We start from the raw sequence: 24,888 nt of genomic DNA on the forward strand, positions 1-24,888 counted from the left end.
ATGTACAAGTTGTTATGCTGAAAAACAAACTTTACAACTTTGTTGGGAAGGGCGGGGGAGATGAGGGGATAGGTTGGGGAGATGGCAAGAGATGGGAAGGCGAAACAAAGGAGGCAGCAACAATGTTTGATAAGAAATGTACTCATTATATTGCTCATATAATTGTAACCCCTCTGTCCAGTATTTTCACAATAAAAAAACTAAAAATTAAAAAAAAAAACTTTGAGCATCCTGGACTGTTATGTAATGACACAATATGCAATTTAATTCAGAAGGGCTTGCCTTGATGTTTAAAGGAGACATAGGTTTTCTTTCACTCAGTGGGAGTTGTAGCTAGACAAAACAAAAATAATCTAGAATATTTTCTAGTGTAGCTCAAATATTTCCAGGAATTTGTGAATTTCTCTGTTGAAATTTTATTTCTACTGAGATGCCTTGTGGGAGACCATGCCATTGTTGCCCTTCCACACATATGCCATTCAGAAATGCTTTGTATTCCCCAAATTGAAGTTGTCACATCATCTCAAACAGCAGTACATTCCAAAAGGAAGTCATTAGAGTTTATAGAGGAATGAAATCACTCACCTGGAGGGTGGGGGAGGGAGTTGTCTTCTTAATTAAATCTTCTGAACAGCATGTCTGCAAATGCCATACATAGATGGAAAGGTTAGGAGGTGCTCGTGTGCTACAGTAGTCAGTGAGCTGGTGTTACCAATGAACAAGGAAGCCTTTCTGGTTTGCCATGTTATTCACACAGTTAGACCAGCCTGGGTTACATAGTGAGACAGGTAGGTTCCCAATCTGCATGAACTTACTTTACCTTCCTGTGGGTAAAGAAGACTTTCCTCTTTGCTTAGTTTTGAACCAAGATCTATTTTGCCCCTAGTTTTCCAATGATAGTGGAATCATTGCTGTGGGTCCTAATTAGAGTGAGAACAATTCAGATCTATTCTTTTAGGCATATCTTTGTCCTAACCAATGGAGCTATTAGCTGAGGAACCCCAAGTTCTCCTATAGATTGACAAGAAGATACAAACACATTGGATAGTGTTCTGTAATCAAGGAGATTTATTTTAGACGAGGGAGTTAATGAAAATTGATATCTAGAAATATGATTTGGAGGTTAAAGGATACAACAAATTCACCAAGAATCAACTATTTATTATACTTGTGGGCAATAATTTTTGTCTGTTTATTTGGAAATATGCAGTTTATTTAATAAATTCATGGGAAGTATTTCATTCAATTACAAAAGTTATGGAGTATTTCATTGTCAGGTGTTGGTGACTCTAGAGTGAAAGCATTTCTAGCTATTCATGAAGCTGTAATCTGAGGAGTTATGTTTGAAGCCCCCCACCCCCCCGCACCGATGTTGTAAAGCTCGTTTTGGACATGACAACTTCTACTTCTCATTGTTGCAACATGTCCAACTGTATCCTTAAACAACTGGTTTTTCCCCATCTCCTCCACAAGTTATACTGACATCAAGTATAGTGAAAGCATGTTCAACATCCCTAGCCGTAAAAGAAATGCAAATCAAAACAACATTGAGATATCACCTCACCCCAGTTAGAAAGGCAAAAATCAAGAACTCTAACAACAACAGATGCTGGAGGGGATGTGGACAGAAAGGAACCTTACTTCATTGTTGGTGGGAATGTAAACTTGTTAAACCACTTTGGAAAGCAGTATGGAGGTTCCTCAAAAGACTTCACATAGAACTCCCCTATGACCCAGCAATCCCACTTTTGGGCATTTTCCCAAATGTTCACAAACAAGACCACACTAAAGCTACCAGCACAACTATGTTTATTGCAGCATTATTTACCATAGCTAAGATATGGAACCAACCCAGATGCCCCTCAGTAGATGAATGGATCAAGAAAATGTGGTATATATACACAATGGAATTCTATGCCTCCATCAGAAAGAATGACATTGCCCCATTTGTTAGGAAATGGAAAAACTTGGAAAAAATTATATTAAGTGAAGTAAGCCAGGCCCAAAGAAACATAGGTCCCATGGTTTTCCTTATTTGCAATATCTAGTATATGTATGAGTCAAGCGGAAAAGGTCAGATAATGTGATGTCAGGAAAATGAACCCTTAGATATGTATTTTAATGTTTTTTTCTTTCATGCATGTGTTTCTAACGCATTTGTAAGATTATCTCTTTGTTGCATTGTATGTCCCTCCCCCACAGTAGAGACACATGAAGATGATTTTTTTGTTGCTTTGTATGCCCCTTACCCACGATGTAATCCCTGTTTTCATTGTATTTGATGTTGACATAATTTGTGGAAGGGAATGGAGAAAAACAAATTGTTTAAATAGGGATACAGGTTGACCCATTGCAACAATGAGATATACAAGATGCTATGTCGAAAAACAAACTTAACAAATTTGGCTGACAGAGGGAGTGTAGTAATGGAGATGGGAGGGCAGGGATATTAGGGGAAAAACAAAGGAGGCAACAATGCTTGATAAGAAATGTACTCATTACATTGCTTATGTAATAGTAACCCCTCTGTATGTATTTTCACAATCAAAAAATTTAGTAATAAAAAAAGAATGTAGGCTGTAAGTTCAAGCCCTAGCACCAGTGCAAGTGTACCTGCACAACACACACACACACACACACACACACACAAACACACACACACACACACACACACAATTCAAAACATTTAAGTGATTTTAATTTATCAGGGTACAAAAACGTTCACAAGAGTTTTAAAGGGAAAATTCTCAGTAACTTTCACTGTACCACTAAGCACAGTATGGGCTTATCACTCTTGTCACTCAGATGCTAGCAAAGCAGTCCCATCTTGGTTTCCAAGTATAGCGTGTGATACTATTGCATGGACTACATTCTTAACTGGGCAGAAGGGAAGTAGTGAGTCATCTTAATTGCCACAGGTCATTCTCTAAAGAAGCTTGGCCAGCTGAACAGTGAACTTCCTTTATGCAAACTACTCATCTTCCCATAGCAACTGGATTAGTGTCAATGATTTGAACAACTTTCATGAGAATTTCAAGATTCATCTATAGTTGGGTTGCTGTGAGAGCAGTTGTTTCCTCTGACCTTTTCTTCCTCCTCCTTTTCTCCCTCCTTACTTTCTACATCCTCTATTTTGAGCAATTAAAAAATATTGCACAAATGCAAAGTCATTTAAAAGTTAGAGGATTTTAAAATAATCTGTTGATGCATATAATTCACCATTCTAACAAGATTAGGAACAAGTTAATATGAGTAGAGTTATTGAAATTATTTCTACAAGTTAACATATATTTATGATAATTCAAAATTTTTTCATGTCTAAGCAAATAATGAAAAAAATGCCTTAGTGGCTTAAAGCCTAGGAAACATAGGTCCCATGGTTTCCCTTATTTGCAATAACTAGTACATGTTTGGGACAAGAAGAAAAGGTCAAAAGCTATGTACATATGACCAGATAAGATGATGTTAAACGAAATGAACCCCAAGATAGGGACAAAAGTGGTTTTTTTTTCTTTCTTGGTATTGTTTCTAATGTATTTATAATGTACCATATGATTTCTTTTGTTGCTTTGTATGTTCCTCCCCCAGGGTATAACCCCTCTTTTCACTGTATTTGATGTTGGTGCCCTGCTTCTTGTATATACACTTCTCTAATTCAGGGAGGGGAAGGGAAAAAAACAAAATGCTTAAATCGGGCTACAGGTTCATCCACTGTAACAATGAGATGTACAAACAGTATGCCGAAAACAAACTTTACAACTTTGGCTGGGGGTTTGGGGTGTAGTTGTAGAGGTGGGAGGGAAGGGATGGTAGGGGAAAAAACAAAGGAGGAGGCAACAATGTTCAATAGGAAATGTACTCATCACCATGCTCATATAACTGTAACCCCTCTGTACAGCATTTTTACAATAAAAACATGTACAGAAAATAAAAATAATCAATGAAACAAATAGGTAATTCATTCAATAAAGAATAAAAGTGACAGATCACCAGTAATTTCATGTAAAAAAAAGAAGTGAGAAGAAATTCAAATCAACCAAATTAGTAATGCTAAAAGAAACATTACAACAAACATGCAAGAAATCTAAAAGATATAGGGCTGGGAAGGATGCTCAGTAGTAGAGTGCTTGCCTTACATACATAAGAGCATGGGTTCGATTTCTCAGGACCACATAAGCAGAAAAAGCCAGAAGTTGCGCTGTGGCTCAAGTGGGAGAGTGCTAACCTTGAGCTGAAGAGCAGAGGGACAGCACCCAGGTCCAGAGTTCAGGCCCCACTACTGGAAAAAAGAAAAAAAGAAAAGAAAGAAAGAAAAAGATCATGGTGGACTGTTTTCAAAATCTATATTCAAATAAGATGGAAAATACAGCAGAAATGGATAAATTTCCAGAAGTATACAAACTGCTTAAGCTTAACCTAGAATATATAAATCACTTAAACAGGCCCATAACACAAAAGAAGATTGAGGAAGTACTCAGAGGTCTTCAAACAAGGAAATGTCCATTTCACAATGGATTCACATGTGAATTCTATAAGATTTTGAAGCTGAACTGATGTCGGTACTCTTCAAATTTTCTAGAAATAAAATAAGAAGGATCAATTCTTAACTTGTTTTAGGAAGATAGTAATACACTCATCCCCCAATCAGGTAGGGATCTAAGGAAGAAAGACAATCATAAATCAATCTCTCTGATGAATATAGATGCAAATCTCTTCAATAAAATAGTATTTACAAGATTTAGCAACTAATCAAAAAATCATACCCTATGATCAAATGAGATCTATCACAGAGATGGAAAGCCGGTTTAACATATGCAAATCAATAAACATGGTACATCACATTAACAGAACCAAAGGCTAGATCTGCATGATAATCTCAAAAGATGCAGAAAAAAGCCATCAATAAAATCCATTTATGTTAAAATGTTAGACAAGCTAGGAAGAGAAGGAACTTACCTCTGAATAAGAAAAGCTATGTGCTGGGCTGGGAAGGTAGCTCAGCGGTAGAGTGCATGCCTTGCAAGCATGAGGCCCTGGGTTCGATTCCTCAGCACCACATAAGCAAAAAGAAAAGCCGGAAGTGGCACTGTGGCTCAAGAGGTAGAGCGTTAGCCTTGAGCTGAAGAGCTGAGGGACAGCGCAGCTATGTGCAACAGACTAACAGCTAATATCATAATAAGTGGTGAAAAATTAAAACCACTTTCTCTAAAATCAGGAACAAGGCAAGGATATCCATTCTCTCTATTCCTTCCAAATATAATACTTGAATTCCTAGCAATGAAGCAAGAAAAGACATACACTGGATTGCCATAGGGAAAGAAGAACTCAAAGTATCCTTTTGTGCAGATGAAATGATCTTCTATCTAAAGGACTAGAAAGAAAGAAACCCTACACTTGAATTTCTTATTCTTCTCAAAGCTTAGCTCATAGCCAGGCACCCGTGGATCACTCCTGTAATCCTAGCTACTCAGAAGGCTGAGATCTGAGGATCGAGGTTTAAAGCCAGGCCAGGCAGCAGACTCTAAGCTCCAACAAACCACCAGAAAACCTGAAGTGGTGCTGTGGCTCAAGTGGTAGAGAGTTCAACTTGAGCTAAAGAGCTGAGGGCTTGCACCCAGGCCCAGAGTTCTAGCCTCCTGACTGAAGAAAAAAAAAAGCTTAGCTCATATAATGAAAAATCACTCTGATCAATCTAGAGCCTGAATAAGAGGATTTTCCTCAAAGTTTCTTATTATTTTGATATACATCCTAGTAAAAAATATACTTTGTATGTCAATGTTTGTAAGATGATAGCTTTTCTCCAACATTGGTAAATTAAGTGAGTCATAACAAATTACCTAAATTAAACGTAACATAAATTACCTGAATTAAAATGACTATATATATGTGTGTGTGTGTGTATATATATATATATATGTATATATATATATATGCCAATTCTGGCTTGAACTTATAATTATATATTATTATATAGTATATATATAGACACACACACATAATACCTAAGTTGTATGCATCTGTATAGTTTACAATTGAGAATTACAGGATTAATTACTCAAAGAAGACCTGCTTTACCTTGGGGCTTGGCTATTTTTCTTGTTAAAAATGAAATACTTTAGAGATATTTTATTCCTATGTCTGTCAAAGAGTCCTAGACGTGGAGACAGAGAAGTTTCAGTGAGCTAGGAGCACTGCTATGATTCCTTATTGGGTGATGTTATGCAAGAAGGCGTGAACAGGAAACACATTACATTCAGCTTACCTTGAAGTGCACAGGATAGCTGGACACCTAGAGGTAAAAGGTATCCATTGTATCCAATACATTTCTTGACAATGTTGTGCTGACTGACAAGTTGAACTAATGTATATAGAACAGAAATAAAGTATATTTAGCCAGCCTTCCTTCCTGCCTTCCTTCCTGCCTTCCTACCTTGCTTCCTTCCTTGCTTCCTTCCTTCCTTCCTATATTCTTATTATATCCCTCCTTTGTCCCATTGTTCCTTCCTTCCTTTTCTTCATCTCTTCTTTCTTCTCATCTTTTTTCCTTTTCATGATCTGTTTTCCTTCCACATGTCAGTTGATGTTTTTTGATGAAATGTTTTCAAAATTATAAGGTTATTTTAAATAGATCTCTGACTCCTGTAATCATTCTGACAGAATCAAGAACAAAAACTACATGATATCTTAATAGTAGGTGACAAATTGTTTGCAAAAGAACCAAGAGTTAATCATAAAAAAATTCCCATGAAGTAGAAATAATAATTATTAGATTCAAAAGAAAAAAATGGTGTGAGAAAGAGTGGATGATGAGAGGCTGAACATCAACACAGGTTTATAATTTTAAACAATATGCAATGTGGAAGGCTATAGTAAAAGGTAAAATCTCATTGCTTGCTTACAATCTGTATTCTTTTTTATTAGTAATTTTTTTAGTGTGAAAATACCATACAGAGGACTTACAATTACATGAGCAAGGTAATGAGTACATTTCTTTTTTTAATTTTTATTTTTTTTATTGTGAAAATACTGTACAGAGGGGTTACAATTACATGGGCAAGATAATGAGTACATTTCTTATCAAGCATTGTAGTCTCCTCCTTTGTTTCCCCTTCCCATCCCTTCCCATCCTCCCCCCCGCCCCCCCACAATCCTCTCTGCCCCCCCCCCACCAATGTTGTAAAGTTCGTTTTCGACATAACGATTTGTACTTCTCATTGTTGCAATGGGTCCACCTGTATCCCTATTTAAACGACTTGTTTTTCCCTTTATGAGTACATTTCTTATCAAGCATTGTTGCTTCCCCCTTTGTTTCCCCTTCCTGTCCCCTTTGTCCCCCCACCTGATCCTCCCCCCCCACCCTGACCAAAGTTGTAAAGTTTGCTTTTCGATATAACGTTTTGTACGTCTCATTGTTGCAATGGGTCCACCTGTATCCCTGTTTAAACAAATTGTTTTTTCCCTTCCCCTCCCCAAATTATACCGACATCAAATACAGTGAAAACAGAGGTTATACCATGGGGGAGGAACATACAACGCAACAAAAAAATCATCTTATCAGTGTTAGAAACAATAGCAAAGAAGTGAAGAACCTCTATGATGAAAACTTTAAAAATCTGAAAAGGGAAAATAATCTGTATTCTTCTCATGGTTATGAAAGAATTTTGGCATTGTCTAGTGGAATAGTGGGTAAATGGTGGGACATAAGGTCACAAAGAAGGAAGCCGAGCTGCGGTATCTGTGCAAGGTCCAAGCTGGGAATAAGTTTTGGACTGGTGCTTATAGCATGATATTGCCTGGCCTGGGAAAGAGGGCAAGCAAGAGTATTAGTGAACCAATGCACTTTTTTGGGCCCTCTAGATACAGTTATTTGGACATTCACACATAACAAAAATGATTAGCAAACATAATACTAGGTGACACATCAATACACTCAGTAACTTGGAGCCCTCAGTTTATATAAAAGACAGCAATGTCCAACATTCCCTCCTGCTTCCAAACTTATATTGAGATTTTCCAAATGTAGGAAGTCAAGAATGACAAGAAAAACATGATGTTTACAAATGTAATAGAAGCATATTTTTATTTGATGTAAAATTTGAACAGAAAACATTAAAGTCTAAAAATAGGTCTGGATTAAAAGTATAAATAAAGAGAGCATTTTTTTGTTTTCAAGCTGAAATGTAATCTTAAGATTACAATTTTCTTGTGGTTAGCCTAAGGACTCAATGCAAGGCAACTAAAACTGATAAAGTAATTTATAAAATTGAAAATATTATAATATATTGTCTATGGAAATTGTTCAGGCTTAATAGTCATGAAAATCTGAGGTCCAGAATTGGTTATTATGCCTACTGACTTTATGTTCTGTCTTTAAAAATATAAAACTGCAGATATTAAACCATCATAGATGCTGTATGCACTAAAATATAGATAGACAAAAATGACACTGATAAATGTACCTAACCACAATGACTTACTTCTTATAGCAAAGCAACAGAGTGGAGTACAAACTGCTATTGCTATTTGTTAGTTTATTTGTTGAGTTAGCTAATCAGGACAAGGGGTGACACTCAGCTGTCACCTATCTGCTCTCTGACATCATCTCATCAATTGCAGTTAATTTCACAACCATTTTTCTCTCTGTGTTTTTCTGGAATGTTTCAGCATGAAGAATGCTTTGAGATTTAAAAAAGAAGAAGGAGAAGGAGGAGGAAGTGATCTACTATGGACTGGAACATCATCAATAGGAACTACTAAAACCTGAAAGCCTAAAGACTTCATGCCATGGGCTCATTCATTAGTCAGGGCAGAGAACCTATGTTAGGCAGTACTTACTGTGACTGGTAGGTGATACGTGGTGTCTGTAGGAAAACAAGAAAACCTTTGTATTTTAATTTTCAGGTTTTTTCAGTACTGTAGCTCAGGCTTGGAAAGACTGCATCTTAGGCATTATTTTCTGTATGAAAAAGCCCTGTATTTAAAACACACATTAACACATGCTTTTATTATTGAGTGTCTACAAGCAATTCTAAACTGTTCTAGATCCCAGACTCTTCGCATGCCTCAAAGAAGCCTTGCCATATCTGTTCTGCTAGGAATGAACAGGTGAGTGACAAAGGACAGAGGATGGTTCTTGAACCCTTTAACCAAAATCTCCAATAGACTTTCAGATCCTGTCTGCATTTGAGAAGCACTGTCAACAGGTTCAGTCACAACAGGAGTAGCTGGGGCAGCCCAGCCTCTCACTTCTGCTTCCCTGGAGGTTTTTGTTATGACTTGTATCACTGTGGGAGGTAAACTGCTATGCTGTTGACAATAATATGTGGCAATATCGTCTTGCTGCAGCCTGCTGATGGTAAGAGTGAACTCTGTCCCAGATCCACTGCCACTGAACCTGGATGGGACCCCAGTGGCCAAATTGGATGCATCATAGATCAGGAGCTTTGGTGCTTTTCCTGGTTTCTGTTGATACCAGGCTAACCAACTGCTAATGCCCTGACTGGCTCTGCAAGTGATGGAAACACTGTCTCCAAGGGATACAGACAGGGAGGATTGAGACTGGGTCATCTGGATGTCACAACTGGCACCTGGCAAAAGAAATATAACAAACATCCACACAACTAAGTATTTGGTAAGAGGATCTCACATATATAAGACATCAATGATCAAACCTAATGAGCTTGATGTATCTGCAGTACTATCCTTCCTTACCTGGGAGCCAGAGCAGCAGGAGCCCCAGGAACTGAGCAGGAGCCCTCATGTTCATGCTGTGTGCTGACTGAGACTGACACCTGCACAGTCTGTGAGCAGTCTATGAAGAAGTGTTCAGGGCAGTGGGCTGTGGTCCATGCACATGCAAATCAGCAGGGTCTGGACTAGGCTGGGCACAGCTGCAAGACTGGCTCAATCAGTAACTCAAAATAGAAGGAACATTCACAGGGTCCCAGATCAAACAAGAGAGATATACATATGACTGCCAAGAAATGTGTTTCTCCATGGAGAACATTTGATTGTAGAAGACGTTTTTAATATTTCATTTTTTGCATTTTAAAGTAGTCATACAAAAGAAGTGTTGATCCATAAAGCAGTTTCGGAATACAAGCATTTTAATCAGTGTCATGCACTTCAACATTCTTATCTCCTTTGACTCACCACTTTCCTTTCTTAATTTTGTGATATATACAATGAATTCTTGACTACTCCCAATTTCCTCTATCATTCCTTTACCATTCACCACTTTGCCCACAACCTGTCTCTCAAGTTCCCAGATCCTGGTGCTTACTGTGTTGAACTGTGACCTACTCATTCTAAAATAATTATATGTGAGCTTTTTATAGAATCTATTATCTTAAGTTGATTCATTTTTACCACTTGCATAATACCTGATTTGTTTTCATATATATGTGTATATATATGTATATATATTAATGTTGTATTATAGCCAATAACTTCTCCATCTTTTGTCCATGGCACAATATTTTGTAGGAGACTGAATTAAAACACTATGGACTAACCTGTCAAAGTAAATTTTAAGGAAGTCCAACCCCAAGACAATTATTGCTAGCTTCTTTGAGCTAGATTTACAGTGAAAGTCAAGAACAAAATGTAGAGCAGAAACACTCGGAACAGAGGCAGTTTGGTAGGAAGAGCCTGTGGAAAGTTAAGGCTTAGGCAGGCCTCATTTCAAAGAGATTAACACACTTGACATGAAGTTTTGTGTCAGGGTAATAGGAAAGACACACAGATCATTTCAAGAATTGGCTAAACATCCATGGAATGTTTGCAGGAATGTGAGAGTGAACTTGTGTGGAAAACTTTCCCTAGAGTAAAAAGCTCCTCCAGGCAACCAGCTCTTTCAGTGATACCTAGTCATTTTACTAGAATTAATTTCACTAGGATTCCATTAACCAGAATGCATGAGCTACCTGAATACCAAGGAAACAGAAGAGAAGATCCAGAAGTAAGCCCACATAGCTATAGCCATTTGGTTTTTACCAAAGACATGAAAAACATACACTGGCAAAAAGAGACTCTCTTCAAAAATTGGTGTAGGGAACACTGGATATCTACATATGGAAGACTGTATCCACTTCCCTAGTCTCACCAATAACAAAATTCAATCCAAATTGGATTAATGATAATAATGAGCAACTTGAAACTGAAACTACATTAAGAAAACTAAGGAAAATACTTGAAGGTAAGGTGGAAGGTAGTTATTTGTGAACAGAACTCCAATTGCCCTGGAAATAAAAGCAAGAAATGACAAGTGTGATTGCATCAAATTAAAATGCTTTCTCATATCAGGAAAAGAATTCTTAAAGCAATAAATGCAGTTTTCTACTTTTGGGTGTTTTGGTGTTGTTTTCCTTCTGAATTATTTTTTAATCAAGAAAATTTTTTCAGTGATTTTGTTGCTGTGTAAGATCTTGAACAACATATGATGTGTGACGCAATTTCTATTTTCTTACAGAAAAAATCAGAAAAAAAATTAAAGGGATATAGCAATGGCTTAAGTAAGCCATGTCCTGTGATTTGGAGGGCTGGAGCAGGTGCTTTTTGGTAGCAGAAAAGACCAAAGTTACTTAGATATTTGTGATTTGCTACTGTCACCATATAGAGTTTTTAATGTTGGAATTAATGTCATATTTTCAAAAGGAATGCAATACATCCCTCCATCCATTTCCCTCTTAACATTTCACTTCAATCCAGGGCAAATCACCTACTTTCCATATTTTTGGAGAACTCAAGTGCCTGCCCCTCACTCCTATTAGATTTCATTCTTATCACAGGTGTCCAAATTTCTGCAACTGTTCTGAAATGAGAGGCTTCTCTGCTATTTATGCCCAGCAGGTTAGTACATACACCTTAAAGTAGCAAACAAGAGAAAGGAGAGCTATTATAAGGGTTTAGTAGCATTATGTCCCATTTTAAATATCACTTTGTTTCTCCATTAGTCCAGGTATGAGGGGGGAGGCACAGAAATTTGGAGGATATCTTTGAAGTGGTTGAAATTAGCTTGGCCTTCAGGATGACAATATAGGCAAACATAATTATTTAAATAGAATGCTAGATTAGGCAACTTAAAAATGAGGAAGGCCATACTAAAGCTAACGGCACAACCATTTTCATTGTAGTATTATTTACCATAGCTAAAATATGGAACCAACCCAGATGCCCCTCAGTAGATGAATGGATAAGGAAAATTATATATATATATATGTATGTGTATATATATATATACATATATATATATATATGCACAATGGAATTCTATACTTCCATCAGAAAAAATGACCTTGCCCCATTCATAAAGGAAAGGCTTGGAAAAATCATATTAAGTGACAAGCCAGTTCCAAAGAAATATAGACTCCCCGGATTCCCTCATTTGTAATAATTAGTATAAGTCTGGGATAGCCTTAGAACAAGATCACAATAGCTCAATAGCTATATACATATGGCCATATAAGAGGATCCTAAATGAAATGAACCACAAGATATAGAAAGAAAAACTAATTTTACAACTTTGGTGGGGTGGGGGGAAGCATATTCGTGGAGATGGGAAGGCAGGGATGGTAGGGAATAAACAAAGGGGGAGGCAACAATGTTTGATAAGAAATGTTCTTACCTTGCTCATGTAATTGTAACCCCTCTGAATGGTATTTTCACAATAATAAAAAAACTTAAAAAAACAAGAGCATTTTTTTTATTGGTGTTGCTTTTAATGTGTTATGTGTTCTTTTTCTTTCTTGGTTTTCCCTTTTGGTTTATCCTCTGTTATTACTGTATTTGTTTTGGTACCCTATATTTTGTATATATGTTTATCTGAATTGGGGAAGGGAAGTGAAACAACATAATGGTGAGACAAAGGACAAAGAGTGAACAATGCAACAGTGATACAAGACAATATGTTGGAAATGACCTTTACAACTTGCCAGAAGGGAAAGTAGGAGAAAAATGATGGAGGGATAAATGCAGCAAGAAATGAACTCATTATCTTACTTATGTAACTGTAATCACTTTGAACATTACCTTGACAATAAAATTACATAAAAAAGAAAAATGAAGACTTTGATTTTAAGGGCAATGGAATTGTAATCAAGTTGAAGTTGGTACTAAGGACAGTGTGGCACAGACAGTGTTCTGTGCTCTGGTCCTGGCCCTGTGGAAGATGTAGGTACTCTATTCAAAAAAGTTCAGGGTTCTGGGGGAATCCATGTGACCTGCAGGTTTGGGTCCAGTGAATGTATTTCTAACTGTGATCCAGCTTTGCCTCTGGTGTTTGTAGGAACTTGTATAAGGACCTGATGTATTTCTCAGTAATATTTTAATGGCCTAATAAATTCTCAAGGAATTTCCAGACAGTGTTTCTTTCCCATCCAGTGACAGTTGTAAAAATCTATGGGCTGTGCAGTGCACAAAGAAGAGATAGTTGTAAAGAAAACCTTGCCTTTAAAATCCAAGATCTAGGTGAATTTGAACTTAAATCAGTTTATAATCTCTTGGGCTCAAGGTGGAGTCTACATAATGTACAAGTATTTTAAGTTTCAGTGAATATTTTTGAAAAGATGAAATCTCATTCTTCCATATTGTGATGAATATAAAGTTTGAAGTTGAGAGTGCAGTGCAAGGCCAGCTAAGGTAAAAAGCATGCCACCCTATCTGTAGAATAAAAATGGATGAGGAAAGGCTCATGTGATAGAGCACTTGTGTAGTAGGTAGGAAGCTTTGAGTTTCAATCTCAGTAGAACTTCAAAATAAATAAATTCTCCAGTTTGTCCTTCTACATATCCTGGTCCTACCAGTGTCTACACAGAGTTTCAGATGGTTTTTGTTGTCTACTTTTCTTTCTGAATTTGCATGGAAAACATTCTCATTGATAGAATATTGACTGAAAACAGACCATACTTCATATACTTTACATTTCTATACTTACTTTGATATTCTAAAACCCATTAAACGTAATTGTGAACTGTGTGGAAAAGTCTTTTTCCCTTGTAAGAGGATGTTCTTTTCAAGCTGCTAGAATGAGGCACTAGGGGAACATGAGTTTGGTAACCTTAGGGCCTGAAGTACCCTGAACGGAAGCTTCAACACTGTTGATGTCCTGCTGGTCCTGCTTCCTTCTCCCTTCTGGTGTTTAGCCCTTCAAGGATAAGAGTGGAGGGTCAAGATGTGTCAGCTCATCATTTTCTTCTGTTCTAATGGACAATTTTTAATTACAAACACATAGTACTAAGAATACTGTCTACCTCCGAGGCCTCTTACATCTTCCTTTCAGATTGATCTTTCTAGAAGTCTCTATTGAGCTTTCATATGCCTCTTGGAATAATAAACTCTCAAAAATTGTGCCTAACTTTTTGTTCTTCCCTCATATTTCTTTGTCTCAGAGGGTATTTGCTCTTCTTACCTTGTTGTGTATTTCATGGTCTTCCTGAGGAACAGTAGTGGATACCTTTTCTAACAAATAGAAATTTACCTGAAGCCAAGGATATACTGGAATTGCCAATACTAACACAATCTTTAGTATTCATGCAGTGGCTTCCTGAATGAGATGGACATAGGTTGGTGTATTAGGATTAGCATTAACTAAGAAGGGCTCCTTCTCTCTTGATCCAGGCTGGCTTGAATGAAGCAGAAATTAAGATTTTTATATTTGCTGAAGAAGGGATTATAGAAATGTTTATACAACACACTATGTTGAAAAATGAACTTTACAATTTAGACAGGGTGGGTGGGGGGAAGTGTAGTTGTAGAGATGGGAGGGAAGGGACAGGGAATGGTAGAGGAAAAACAAAGGAGGAGGCAATAATGCTTGATAAGAAATGTATTCATTACCTTAGTCATGTAACTGTAACCCCTCTGTACAGTATTTTTACAATAAAAAACTTATTCAAAAAAAGAAATGTTACTTGTGTAGGCTGGATATTTGTTAAGTGAGAATTCTAGTCAGTACTTAACACAGATGTACTTGGAAAGGAAAGTAGACATGGCCTTGTTGAAGATCAGTGCCCAATACAAAAGTGTAAAAGTCACAAACCTGATATTTATTTCACCAGATTTTTGTAGTTTTTGTCATGGGATCACTGAAACTATACAGTATTCCCTCATTAGGCAAAGAAAAATGTCCAAAATAATTTATTGGCATTCCTCATATGCAAAAATTCTCTTTTTAAATCAGAGATTCCTTACAAAGTCTTTTCTTTTATGTCTAAGAAGGACAGTCATAGATTGCAGAGAATTATTTGGTTTAGATTCTGGCTCCATATGAGAAGCACTCTCAGCAGATGGAGGCACCAGAAGGAGCATCTTGGATAGTCTGGCCTCTCACTTCTGCTTTCCTGGAAATTTATATTATGGGTTGTATCACTGTGGATATGTTATCATAATACTGCAGTCAGTAATAAATTTCAACATCTTCAGGCTGCAGGCTGTTAATGGTGAGAGAATACTCTGTTCCAGATCCAGTGCCACTGAACCTGGATGGGTTCCTAGATTCCAAACTGGATGTTTCATAGATCAGGAGCTTGAGAGTTTTCCCTGGTTTCTGATGATACCAGGCTAAATTAGAGCGAATGTCTTGACTGGCCCAGCAATTGATGGAGACTCTGTCTCCCGGAGATGCAGACAGGGAAGATGGACACTGAGTCATCTGGATGTCACATCTGAAACCTGACATGGAATACAATGAGCATAATGATTCATGTTTCATGAATACTCACAGAGATCCAGACTGAACTGACCACACTGAATGAATAAAATTTCTGTTGATGTTCTTCCTTACCTGGGAGTCAGAGCATCAGGAGCCCCAAGAGCTGAGCAGGGGCCTTTATGTCCATGCTGTGTGCTGACTGGGTCTGACTGCTACACGGGTGTGAACAATCTATGAAGAAATATTCAGAGTATTGTGCTCTGTGCTGGTCATATGCAAACAGCAGGGACTAGGCAGGTCTGGACACATCTACAGGGCTGGCTCACTGCAACAATTCCACATTGGCCCTGTGTTTTACTGGTGTCTTGGGTTGCAGGTGTCTCAGGCTGCAGGCTTCCCTGGTGTCCGAGGGCAGGCAATGGTCTTCTCTCTGAAGCCATTTTATTAAAGCAGATATTTTGATGATTATAATTGTAATGCATGATATATAAGCATTAAATTGATTAAGTTATCTCTCAGTGTGATGCCATGCATGAACATATCCTTGCTTGTAGGGAATACACAAAGAAATCTTAGAGTATGCACTATTTGATTTTTAATTCACTCTCAAATAGTATCCTTATTGTTATTTTTATATTTTTGTGCTGATCCTGATGCTTTAGCTTGGGGTCTGTGTGCTATCTCTAAGCTTTTTCACTCAATTGTGGTGCTCTACCAATTGAAGCACAGGCTCCACTTCCTCAAATAATTCTGACTGATAAAAAATATTTCCTAGCAAAGTGTTTATGTGTTTAAAATAGCATTTCTGTTTGTAAGTAAAATAATGATAATTTATTGGAAGAAGTTATTTAGAAGAAGTTACATGATGAGGAGAAGCAGCATGCTGTATAACTGTTCCAATGTGAGTCACTTAGAAGTCCACCATTTTCCAGTGCTGTAAGTACATTTCCTGTTCCATACTGAATGGGCTACATATTTTCCATAATTTGGAATCTCAGAGTTATGATAAACTGTTGTTATTTGTAATGATTCCAGTTACCACCCTGAAAGTCTAACTAGTTATGTCAGACTTGTACACTTCAGTAAATATATTCATACTCTATGCACCTGCTTTCCATTCACCACAAATGCCTCTGTTTGTTTAGTTTTATATTTTAGGTTTTTTTTCCACCGGCAATAGTAGGACATCAACCTGATCTAGACACCAGCTTTGCTGTGGGTATCTCTAGGAGAAAGACTGGCTCTCTTTTCCAGCCAGTGCAGGCAGGTGAGCACTGAGCAGAATCTTGGATACAGGTCAAAGTTGGACAAAGATTTGACTATCTCAAATTTCACGTCCAAAGCTGGGTTGGAAGCTCATGCCTGTACCACTAACAACTCAGGAGGTTAAAACCGGAGGGTCATGGTTTGAAGAGTCTTATCTCTAATTAACCACCAGAAAATCAAATGTGGAGCTGTTGTTCAAAGTGGTAGACCACTACTTTTGAGCAAAAGAGTTTATGACCGTGTCCATGCACTGAATTCAAACCCCACAGGCAACAAAAATTCAAATAAATTAAAAAGTCACATCTATTCCTCAATTTGGATGTTCTATCCTAGCTCAACACCATGGGAACAGGGCTTGTCTGTGCCTTGAGTTTCCACACTCTGGATCCTGACACTCTAGTTTCTTAATGATGAGTAGCAGATTATACCATTGGTGCCTGAGTAATATCTTTTTTCTGTGTTTCCAGATGCCAAACTTTCATGGGAACTGGTTATAAAGAATCCAGCCAGAATCTCCTTGCAGGGAGAATGTAAAGTTCTATGATCTTTTTAGTTGGATTATCAGGCAATGCTGGTATGTTGATATCGTCCTTTAATATGTTTGTGCTGATTTGTACAGCCATCCGGTGTCCTAATGTCATCTTGAAACAAGAGAGGACACCTCTGCTTAAACACTCAAAAGAACACCGAGTCAGGAATGAGTGCCCTCCGAATTTCCTCAGTGCTGATGAGAGAAGAGGTGCATACATATCTCAGCCCCTCATCTTACCGAAAATAACTCAAAAGTATTCTCCACATGGTGCTGAATTACAGTCATCAACAGCAATAGGAAGTATGTAGCGTGTTGTATGATCTTTACAGTCCATTTTCCCTTCCTTGACTTTCTTTGTCCCTTATCACTGTATCCAATATATCATAAAGTGTGAAGACCCTAGAGCCTCTTGGGAGCTCTGACTGAGTCCAGAAAGTGTGACTGAGTGGTGAATGTGGAGAAAGACTGATACTAGCAGAAAACTGATGGTTTGTGTGTAGTCTTGTCCTGTTTACAAGGATTCTGAATGAGTACATTACACTGTTATCCTATAGAAAAAAAAATGAATATCTGCTCTTTAGCAAGCTTAAACTTCACTATATTCTGATATCTTATTACCTAACTCTGGGAATATGCCCTTTGATTGTGAATAAAACTGCTCCAACCTAACAAGTGATCTTGTACCCAATAAAAGTGGAGGATAAGGAAATTCAGGAATTCTGGGAACTGTCCCAGACTCTCCTCATCTCTCTTGGCAATATGGATATATACCTTGAGTATTATTTTTCCACCATCATGTTGTCCACTGGATGGAGCTGGAAATACATATCTGAACTGTGTTGAAATTCTTAATATTAGACCCATGCTAACACATTAAACCAAGTATTATATTTAGATGGCAATTCTTATCTGAATTTTTGACCCTATTTTTTGATAATTTGAAAACAGAAAATTCTAGAAAAGTTTAATTTCTGTTTACAAACATTTCTTGGATTGGATATAGCAGCCATTATTTCTGTTTTATGGGTCACACAATCAGAAGAACATATAGGAAATTCACATGCACTATGAAGTGCACATTTAAAGCACTGATAGAAGACAGTGACAGTCTTTAAACCTCATAGGTACCAGGGTCTAAGTTTGAGATTTATTCCTGGTCTCTTGATTTCAAAATCCACCTTGTGATTTTAGTTCTGCATTAGGAAAAGACAGTTGGGAGGACACAATAATGGCCGTTATATATGTAACGTGGAATCATCAATAGATATCCACGTTCAAGTCTTGAGCCTATCAATATTACCCTATGAAGCCAAAAGAACTTGGGAGATGTTATTGGGTTACACATTTTCAGACTGGAAAACTATCTTGAACGATCTGCGTGAGGCTGATATAATATCAAGAACGCTTATACTGTTGAGTAAGAAATGCCAGAGAAAGGAAGTGACAGTGAAAAGGGCAAGGCATGATGTGATAAGAGTCAGAGCTGGGAATGTGAAATCATCTACGCTGAAGAAATTTTGAAACTGAATTATTTCTCTTAGAGACAAGCAAAGCAGTGCAGTACTCCTGAGTCCTTAATTTTAACTGGGTGGTTCTTAGTTTCAGAAATGTAAGATAATAAAATGAATGTACTCTGAAGGGCATAAGGAATCAGTGATCTGTGGCAGCTGTGACAGAAACCACACCACAGAGAAGTGTCTGATACCTCCCTGGGTGTATGGGGTGAAGAAAGCAGCTCCCATGGTTTTCTTAGCCTAGATAAACAGAATAATGTGAGAGTGACTTCAGTTCTCTAGCTCTTATTTGGAGGTACAGCTTCAACATTGAAAAAATGTGGCCTACAAGTTTAAGTACCTATTTTTAGACACTAGAATAAATAGAATAGATGTGTGTAAGAGAAGGAAAAAACCAGAAACGGGAAAACTCAACAGGTCAACATGTGTCATTCAGGAGAAAAGCCTGGGAAGAACAACCAAATCTCCTCCAATCTTCCTAAAGGGGAAATTTCACATTCCTCTTAAAACTAGATGCCCTTTAAAGGTTAGGCAGAATGAGTGAAGTCAAGGGACAATTGGAAGCAGCTTGAAGCAATGGCGATGTGGAAGAGAAATCTTACATTGACTGAGGGGTTTCAAGGTTTCAACAGCATCTGTACTCCTCATTGATGTCAGAGTCAGATTTGGCCTGGATCAGGCTCTCTTGTCTGAAATCACATGGTGCATTTTTTCAGGTGGAAGGAGAGGGGATATGATTTAGACAGCTTGGCTGAAAAGACAAATCTAAGATATGGCTGTCATGGGAAAGGTGAATCCTTTCAGTTGAAGTCATTTTTCCATTGATTTTTATCTGGGCCTTCAAACCAGAGTAAGGGCAAGATGGCACCGACCTGGAGCTGCTATGCTATGACCCTGGGTTGTGGAGAAAGCATTTGGTCTCCTGAGTGGTGGGGACTGAAGACTTGAGGGTCAACCAGAAGCTCTGCCCATGGCGGTGCCTAAGATTCAGGGGAAAAAAATGCGTAAAATGTACTGGAGTTGAACACAACCAAAAGTATAAGCCCAAGATTAGACTGCAAAAGACTAGAAGGATTGGAGTTTGCCTGACTCTGTGGGACTGGTCCTTCTCTGTGTTCTTCCACTCATCTGAGAATCAGCAACCAAGGGTGTTGTTTTAGCTCTGTGTATTCTGCTTAGAAACATAAGGAGTAGAAGTAAAACGTGTATAAAATGTAACTGGAGTCATGCTGACTGCACACAAGGCAGTTGCATCTCAGACGGCTGTCTTGTTCTATTACATCTGAATCCAGTCTTATCTATAGTTCTAACTCCATTCCAAGAACTCTTGTGGTAGAATCATCATTTTCTAGGTGTTTTTAATCTGGATCAGGTAAAATAGAAAATATTGAGGGACTTGCTCATGGAAAGACTCTGCCCATTTTGAACAGAATCCCAGTATCACATTGGCCAGGGAGCCTGGCAGAGAGCATCTCCACCTCAGGCTTCTCATGTTAATGGGGCTGCATCACTACTGCTTTCCCTGGGTTTCTTTTCTTTTTATTGTACATTTTTTATTGTAAAAATACTGTACAGAGAGTTTGCAGCTACATGAGCAAGGGAATTAGTACATTTCCTATAGAGCATTGTTGCCTTCTCCTTTGTTTTACTCCTACCATCCCTGCTCTCCCAGATCCACAACTAATATACCCCTACGCCCACTCCCACCCCACATTCCTCACCCCCGCCAAAGTTGTAAAGTTTGTTTTCAACATAGTGTCTTGTACATCTCATTGTTACAATGAATGGGTCAACCTGTATCCCTATTTAAACATTTTGCTTTTTCCCTCCTCCCCCAAATTAGAGAAGTGTGTATACAAGATGCAGGACACCGGAATCAAATACAGTGAAAACAGGGGTAATACCGTGGGTGAGGAACATACAAAGAAACAAACAAAAACTCACATAACACATTATAAATACTTTAGAAACAATAGCAAGAAAAGGAAAAAAAATGTGTCCCTATCCTGGGGTTCATTTCGCTTAACAACATTTTATATGGTCATATGTATGTAGCTTTTGACCTTTTCTGCTTTTTTTATTGTGAAAATAACATACAGAGAAGTTACAATTACATGGGCAAGATACTGAGTACATTTCTTATCAAGCATTATTGCCTCCTCTTTGTTTCCCCTTCCCATCTCTTCCCATACTCCCTTCACCTTCCCCCACCAGAACCTCCTCCCCACAAAAGTTGTAAAGTTCATTTTTCGACAGAACGACTTGTACATCTTATTGTTGAAATGGGTCCAGTTGTATCCCTAGTTAAACGATTTGTTTTTACCCTTCCCCTCAACAAATTATACCAACATCAAGAACAGTGAAAGCAGGGGTTATACCGTGGGGAAGGGACATACAAAGCAACATAGAAATCATCTTATAAATATGTTAAAAAAATTGCATGAAAGAAAAAAAAAACATTTGAATACTTATCTTGGGGTTCTTTCCTCTGACCTCAACTTGTCTGACCTTTTCTGCTTGACTCAGACATATACTAGTTACTGCAAATAAGGAAAACCATGAGACCTGTGTTTCTTTGGGCCTGGCTTACTTCACTTACTGTAATTTTTTCCAAGTTTTTCCATTTCCTAACAAATGCTTCTGATCTGTTTCTTTGGGCCTGGCTTAGTTCAATTAATGTAAACCTGTGGGCTTTGTTTTTATGAAGTTTGTTGCCATCTAATGGCAGGTTTGTGACATAGCATTTTATTTATTTATTTTTATTATTGTGAAAATACTGTACAGAGGGGTTACAATTACATGGGCAAGATAATGAGTACATTTCTTATCAAGCATTGTAGCCTCCTCCTTTGTTTCCCCTTCCCATCCCTTCCCATCCTCCCCACCCCCATCTTTTTTTCTTTTTTTTTATTGTGAAAATACTGTACTGAGGTGTTACAATTACATGGGCAAGGTAATGAGTACATTTCTCATCAAGCATTGTAGCCTCCTCCTTTGTTGGCCCTTCCCATCCCTTCCCATCTCCCAACCCTCCACCCCCCTTCCCCCACCCCCCTTTGCCCCACCCCACCCACCCCCGGTAAAAGTTGTAAAGTTCATTTTTTGACATAATGACTTGTACATCTCATTGTCGCAGTGGGTCCATCTGTATCCCTATTTAAACGATTTGTTTTTTCCCTTCCCTGCCACAATTATGCCAACATCAAATACAGTGAAATTAGGGGTTATACAGTAGGGAAGATGCTGTACAGAAGAGTTACAGGTACATGAGTAAGATAATGGGTACATTTCTTGCTGAGTATCATTACCTCCTCCTTTGTTGTTCTCCCACTATCCTTTCCCTCCCCCACCTCCATGACTTCTGCCACTGAAGTTATAAAGTTCATTTCTGAGATAGTATATAGTGTCTTGCAATCATGAGATGCTTGGTTTGAGTTTTCTATGTCTAGACTGATTCTTGCACCAGTATTCACAAGTTTATCCTATTTTACAAATCACTAATCTATTTTCTGTATAAAATTAATAAGTAATGATAGCTTTTCCCTCAATACTTTCCATAGCTAGTTAAAGACAAAATTCTTATGCACTTATCAAAAATTGTGAAAGGATAATGGTTAAAAAACAGTAGGAGGTCTGGATTATCTTCACTACATGAAATGTTAAAGATACTGTTTTGGCAAAAAGACTGATTCTATGAGTTACCTGTCAGGGCATGATGTTCAGCTGATCACTCCTGACCAAAATTTTGTAACCCAGTCTCTTCCTGTAATTCCCAAACTGTTCTGACATATCACTTTATGCTCATCTCAACTCTGTGTAGGAATAGAAAACAAAGAAATTAGTCCTCAGATGTAGACAGAACCTGTATTTCTTTTTTTTTAATTGTATATTATTTGTGAACATAATGTACAGAAGGGTTACAATTATATGGGCAGAATAATGCATACATTTCTTACCAAGCATTGCAGCCTCCTCCTTTGTTTACCCTTCACATCCATTCCCAGCCTCCCCCCCTCCCTCCCCAATCCCAATCCTTCTCCTTCCTCCCCCTTCTCCCCCCCCCCCACCGATGTAAAGCTCGTTGTGGACATGACAATTTGTACTTCTCATTGTTGCAACAGGTCCACCTGTATCCTTAAACAACTGGTTTTTCCCCATCTCCTCCACAAGTTATACTGACATCAAATATAGTGAAAGCAGGGGTTATACTGTGGGGGAGGGACATACAAAGCAACAAAGAGATAATCTTATAAATGCGTTAGAAACACATGCATGAATGAAAATAACATTAAAATACATATCTAAGGGTTCATTTTCCTGACATCACATTATCTGACCTTTTCCGCTTGACTCATACATATACTAGATACTGCAAATAAGGGAAACCATGGGACCTATGTTTCTTTGGGCCTGGCTTACTTCACTTAATATAATTTTTCCCAAATCTTTCCATTTCCTAACAAATGGGGCAATGTCATTCTTTCTGATGGAGGCATAGAATTCCATTGTGTATATATACCACATTTTCTTGATCCATTCATCTACTGAGGGGCATCTGGGTTGGTTCCATATCTTAGCTATGGTAAATAATGCTGCAATAAACATAGTGGTGCTGGTAGCTTTAGTGTGGTCTTGTTTGTAAACATTTGGGAAAATGCCCAAAAGTGGGATTGCTGGGTCATAGGGGAGTTCTATGTGAGGTCTTTTGACCTCCATACTGCTTTCCAAAGTGGTTGAACAAGTTTACATTCCCACCAACAATGAAGTAAGGTTCCTTTCTGTCCACATCCCCTCCAGCATCTGTTGTTGTTAGAGTTCTTGATTTTTGCCGTTCTAACTGGACTGAGGTGATATCTCAATATTGTTTTGATTTGCATTTCTTTTATGGCTAGGGATGTTGAACATTTCTTCATGTGTCTATTGGCCAACCTTCTTTCTTCTTCAGAGAAGTTTCTCTTTAAGTCTTTCGCCCACTTATTTATTGGGCAGTTGTTTCTTTGAGGATTTGTTGTTGGGAGGGTTAATTTTTTGAGTTCCAAGTATATTTTAGATATGAGACCCTTGTCCGTTGTATGGCTAGTAAAGATCTTCTCCCAATCCGTGGGCTTTCTATTGATCTTGCTAGCTATATCATTTGCCCTGCAGAAGCTCTGCAACTTTATGCAATCCCATTTGTCCAACCTTTCTTTGATTTGTTGTGTTTCTGGGTCTCTATTCAGAAAATTTCGGCCTTAGTCAAGGAGACCTAGGGTTTCTCCTATGCCATCCTGTAATGTTTTCAGAGTGTCTGCTTTGACTTCAAGGTCTTTGATCCATTTGGAGTTGATTCTGGTGCAGGGTGATATATAAGGATCTAGCTTTAGTTTTCTACATGTAGTTAACCAGTTTTGCCAGCACCATTTACTGAAGAGGCTGTCTTTCTTCCATTCTATTGTTTTAGCTCCCTTATCGAAGATTAGATGGCTATAGGTCTGTAGGTTCATTTCTGGGTTTTCAATTCTATTCCATTGGTCCTGAGGTCTGTTCTTATGCCAATACCAAGCTGTTTTGATTACTATGGCTTTATAGTAGAGTTTGAAATTTGGTATTGATATTCCTCTAGCAGTGTTCTTTCCGTTGAGGAGTCTTTTTGCTATTCGGGATCTTTTATTGTTCCATATGAATTTTTGGATTGCCTCTTCTATTTCCTTGAAGAATGAGGTTGGAATTTTCATAGGTATTGTGTTGAATTTGTAGATAGCCTTGGGAAGTATTGCCATTTTCACGATGTTAATCTTTCCAATCCAGGAGCATGGGAGGTTTTGCCATTTTTTAAGTTCTGTGTTGATTTCCTTTTTCAAGATTTTAAAGTTTTCATCATAGAGGTCCTTCACTTCTTTAGTTAAGTTAATTCCTAGATATTTTATTTTTTGAGGGGCTATTACCAA

The 24,888-nt window shown here is 37.9% G+C and overlaps 1 pseudogene and 1 gene segment (V, D, J or C); both read right to left on the minus strand.

The window, feature by feature from the left end:
* The window catches only part of LOC122116802, a 438,425-nt gene that overhangs the window by 9,564 nt on the left and 403,973 nt on the right, over positions 1-24,888 (minus strand). The window contains 1 exon segment of the V gene segment in view: positions 15,477-15,669. Coding sequence covers positions 15,477-15,669 — 193 coding nt within the window.
* On the minus strand, positions 9,293-9,954 carry LOC122116714 (annotated as a pseudogene).

This window comes from Dipodomys spectabilis, unplaced genomic scaffold (genome assembly GCF_019054845.1).
Source record: "Dipodomys spectabilis isolate Male_0828 unplaced genomic scaffold, ASM1905484v1 ptg000137l, whole genome shotgun sequence".
NCBI classification, from domain to species: domain Eukaryota; kingdom Metazoa; phylum Chordata; class Mammalia; order Rodentia; family Heteromyidae; genus Dipodomys; species Dipodomys spectabilis.